The sequence below is a fragment of the Sinocyclocheilus anshuiensis genome, unplaced genomic scaffold, assembly GCF_001515605.1.
Source record: "Sinocyclocheilus anshuiensis isolate Anshui unplaced genomic scaffold, SAMN03320099.WGS_v1.1 scaffold210, whole genome shotgun sequence".
NCBI lineage: Eukaryota > Metazoa > Chordata > Actinopteri > Cypriniformes > Cyprinidae > Sinocyclocheilus > Sinocyclocheilus anshuiensis.
This window is the reverse complement of record NW_015547666.1, coordinates 765,196-769,902: the sequence shown is the minus strand read 5'-3', so window position 1 is coordinate 769,902 and position 4,707 is coordinate 765,196. Positions and strand designations below refer to the sequence as shown.

General features: G+C 37.4%; 1 protein-coding gene across 1 annotated transcript in view; it reads left to right on the top strand.

Annotated features, from left to right (window-relative positions):
* carm1l (coactivator-associated arginine methyltransferase 1, like) overlaps positions 1 to 4,707 on the top strand; it is a 29,722-nt gene that overhangs the window by 2,673 nt on the left and 22,342 nt on the right. The window contains exons 2-4 of the mRNA XM_016504957.1: positions 2,050 to 2,175; positions 3,527 to 3,633; positions 3,743 to 3,847. Coding sequence (XP_016360443.1) covers positions 2,050 to 2,175; positions 3,527 to 3,633; positions 3,743 to 3,847 — 338 coding nt within the window. The remainder of the gene's footprint in view (positions 1 to 2,049; positions 2,176 to 3,526; positions 3,634 to 3,742; positions 3,848 to 4,707) is intronic.

Genomic DNA, 4,707 nt, shown 5'->3' with positions numbered 1-4,707 from the left:
AAAAGGCATGAATACATGAGGGCAAGGGAAGCATGACACAAACAGGGACCATGACTAAACTCCAAACTAAAAGACATGAAAACATGAACAAGAAACACAAGAAACAGCTGTAAAAACTGAGATATTTATGAGATCTCATTGGTGATTTTTCTTTCCTATGGATCACTATGCTCTTTTCGGTTACACTGATTAGGGTTTGGTTTAGGGTTACTTGCATGTAATTATGCATAAATAATTATTATAATAGTAAGTACATGTAACGTGTAACAAGGACACCTTAAAGTGTTACCCTTTTTTCATTTTTTTTTTTTTTGTAATTAATTAGTCAGTCAATATCATGTAATGCCCATTTTCAGTATGTGCTCCTGTCTGAATAATATGAAGATTGAGGAACCACATGGAAGCATTCACACTGTAAATAACGTCATATCATACGCATGTCTCCACTGGCTCTTTGTAGCGTCTTGTTTATTGGTTGAAGGGCAAATTAAGACTCTTTATTCAGGTGTGAAACACATTTTCTGGAGTCTCATTGTGTGGTCTGGCACTGACAGATTTGAAGTGAAAAGTGACGTGACATGTGGCCAAGTATGGTGACCCATACTTGGAATTAGTGCTCTGCATTTATCCCATCCAAAGTGCACACACACAGCAGTGAACACACACACACACCGTGAACACACACACGGAGCAGTGGGCAGCCATTTATGCTGCGGCGCCCGGGGAGCAGTTGGGGGTTCGGTGCCTTGCTCAAGGGCACTTCAGTCGTGGTATTGAAGGTGGGAGAGAGTGCTGTACATTCACTCCCCCCACCTACAATCCCTGCCGGTACAAGACTCGAACCCGCAACCTTTGGGTTATAAGTCCGACTCTCTAACCATTAGGCCACGACTTCCCATGATGGCCAGGTTTACGGCTCCGCTGTTCATTCTCAGTGAGCAGCGAGGCTGTTCTGCTGCTTGAGCTCTAGCATCGCCTGCACCGAACTCTGTTTTCTTTGACATGGTACACTGGTCCTGGCCGCCAGCGCTTTCTGCCTCCTGGTGCAGAAAATCAGATATCACCGCTCTGGTGTTTTTCTGTGTCCCGTACCTCACATAGCAGGACACAGTCAGTTCTGATGCCAGCTCATGGCTGAAACACTGATCTGGAACCTGTGATTTTTATGTAGAGCACAAAAGGAGATGTTTAGTAAAATGTTCATGCTTCTGTTTCCTTTATTGAAAACACTTAGTGACCACAGGCTGTTCAGCTTGAAAACAGTTAAAGTTTTCATTGAAAATCTTTGAATAATGTATTCACAATCTGAACAGATTTGGAGAAATGTAGCATCACATCAGTGTCTCAGCAATGGATGCTCTGCAGTGAATGGGTGCCGTCAGAATGAGAGTCCAAACAGCTGATAAAAACATGATGTGTGCAGATTTCTCTCCTGATTCAGACCTTTTCACTTAATAAAGCAATATGGTGGATTGATAACTTTTTATTTTTAGTTTTGACGTTAATATAATTTGCAATGCGATTTCAAAAGGGGAAGAACTGCATTTATTTGAAACAGTAAAATTATAAAATTGTAAAATTATAAATGTCTTTACTGTCGCTTTTGATCAATTTAATCCATCCTTGCTGAATAAAAGTTAATGTCTTTAAAAAAATAAAATAAAATGATGCCAAACAAAATTGGTTGCCACATGACATGCCAAGTTTGAATATGCGTAAGTGCAAATGAGATTTGAGAGTTGCAAAAGAAAGGAAGATTTGTAGTGAATAGCGATGAAATTTTGGATCTTGTACGGCTTCAGAAGACTTGGAACAAAGTACACGAGTTTAATTAACTACTTTTTTGTACTGTTTGGATCTTGGCAATATAAATCACCATCCACTTTAGTTTTACGTAAACATGCATGAACATTTTTCAGACATTTTCCTTTTGTATTCTATGTCTCAGGAATGACATGAGGGTGAGTGAATGATGACAGATGTTGGGTGACATAATCCTTTCATTGTTTTATCAGCATTCATATGCCCAGTGTATTCTTATGCTTCCAGATGCTGGCGTTTGTGTCTTTAAGTTCTCCATCACGAGGGACACAGAGTGTTGTCGGGTGGCCACCCGCTCATTCCTCATCACTCTGGGCTGTTTCAGTATCATCATGCGCTTCAGCGCCCAGTCAGGTCAGTTATCTGCATTTATCTAGACCTCTCATCACTCTTTACCTCAAAATTGGCATATTTAAGTCAGATTTCTGCCTGATCCATCTTCCAAACGGGACAGAAATGTTTTGATCTCATGTGACCCTTTAGCAGAAGCCAAAAGTCACGTCAAACGCTGTTCAAGACTCATAGCATTATTAATTCTTTGTTGCTTTTCAGTATAATTTGGTTAATATTTTTCTTCTAGTATTACTAATCCAAGATCAAAGTATGGAACATTTCGCTCTTTTTCCTCTGAGAAGCATTACGTTTTTCCAGCACATCTGTTGTACATCTGTATTTAACGGCTCAGGGAGATTTTGGATACGTCCACTGGTAACTGAATCAAACATGATAGAAAAATCACTAATGGCAAACCCTGTGGAGACACGCTCAACATCACACTCTTTATACAGAGGAAATGACCTAAAACTCTAAAAGTGTCCATTTAATATCTAACATTTAGAATGTTTCAATGTAACAAATGTATTTCAACTCGTATTCTATTTACATTTGGCAGTGCCTCTAAATACTGTAATATGATTTATACTGTTGATACACTGATACTGACAATAACAGTGAACTGTTGGTTTCTAGTTAAATAAGCAAAATCAGCATTAATATGTTTTGATCCAACATGTAGTATATTTATAAATTAACATTAACCTTGATTAATCCTGTAAAGCCCGACAAAAGAAATGACAGTTTATTGAATCTTTAGACAAAATGTACATGTTTTTTGTTGATGCATCAAACTTTTATGGCTCATAGAGTATGATATAGTGTGAATATGGAGCTCATACTCAAGTGAAAAAAAAAACAATCTTAGTTTTATTAAGAGGCCCAAACTAAGCAAAAATATGGCTGAATTTTATACGGCAAAAAGTAAGATGAAATTCTGCTTGTAATTTAAATAAATGAGATCTTTATAACAGTATAGCAGCCTACGAACATAAAATGATATTAATATCAGTCGTCACTCTATATCTTTCAATAATGTCTTAGTAAGATGATGTTTAAATGCTTCATTTTATAATTAGGCCATAACATATAATGCAATGCAATACAGTGATGATTGAGAGATGAACAAATAAACATTCCTCAAAAGCCTGATGGATAATATTTGATACTCATATTTGAACATGGCATTTGAACTCAGTAAATGTTCATATTGAAATATTACTAACAATATAAAGGTTATTCTCATGTTTCCTTTGTAAATTTCACAGCCAGAAGACACATGAAGCATGAGCTGAAAGTGGATGATTTTTAAATATGATACAGCTCCATTACTGTTTTGGATCGTATTATTGTCCTCTTGATTTCTGCACAGAGTTTGAGATCTTCCACAGAATGCTGCGCTCATGGCACGAGCTCAGGAGACATCAGTCCGTGTTTCAGCAGAGGACAGACGGTTCTTCTGCACTGCAGTACTTCCAGGTAAAGCGGAGAATTACCTCACACACACCTGCAACTTTATTCAGTTCCCGTGTATGTAAACATGATTTACCTCTGTAAGAAATGTGAGACATTTGTAGTTTCCTCTCAGTTCTATGGCTGTCTGTCCCAGCAGCAGAACATGCTTCAGGACTATCTCAGGACTGCAACCTACCAAAAAGCCATTTTGCTCAACGATGTTGACTTCAGAGATAAAGTATGTGTTTATATACCTTACCTGGCTAGTTTATTCTGATTTACCTGATAACAGTACATTACAAACACAGCTAATTATCCTGCTAGGTTTTAAAGGTGTACTCAGTATTTTTTTTGTTTATGCTTTCCAATAGTGGTCTTATACTGATACCTGTTACTAGGGGTTGATGATACAGTGGCATGCGAAAGTTTGGGAACCCCTGGCAGAATCTGTGAATATGTTAATAATTTTAACAAAATAAGAGAGATCATATAAAATGCATGTTATTTTTTATTTAGTACTGTCCTGAGTAAGGTATTTGACATAAAAGATGTTGACATTTAGTCCACAAGAAAAAAAAAATAGCTGAAATTATTAAAATAACCCCATTCAAAAGTTTGGGAACCCTTGGTTCTTAATACTGTGTGTGGTTACCTCGATGATCTACCACTGTTTTTTGTTTTGTGAGTCCCTTGTTTGTTCTGAACAGTTAAACTGAGCACTGTTCCTCAGAAAAATCCTCCATGTCCTGCAGATTCTTCAGTTTTCCAGCATCTTCTGCAGATTTGAACCCTTTCCAGCAGTGACTGTATGATTTTGAGATCCATCTTTTCACACTGAGGACAATTGAGGGACTCAAACACAACTATTAAAAAAACATTCACTGATTCTCCAAAAGGCAACACGATGCATTAAGAGCCGGGGGTGAAAACTTTTGAACCAGATGAAGATGTCCAAATTTTTCTTATTTTGTTGAAATATCATTTTTTTTTCCATTTAGTACTGCCCTTCGGAAGCAACAGAAGATACTTGCATGTTTCCCGGAAGACAAATTAAGTACAATTTACCTTGATCTTCAAATTCAAAAAGTTTTCACCCCC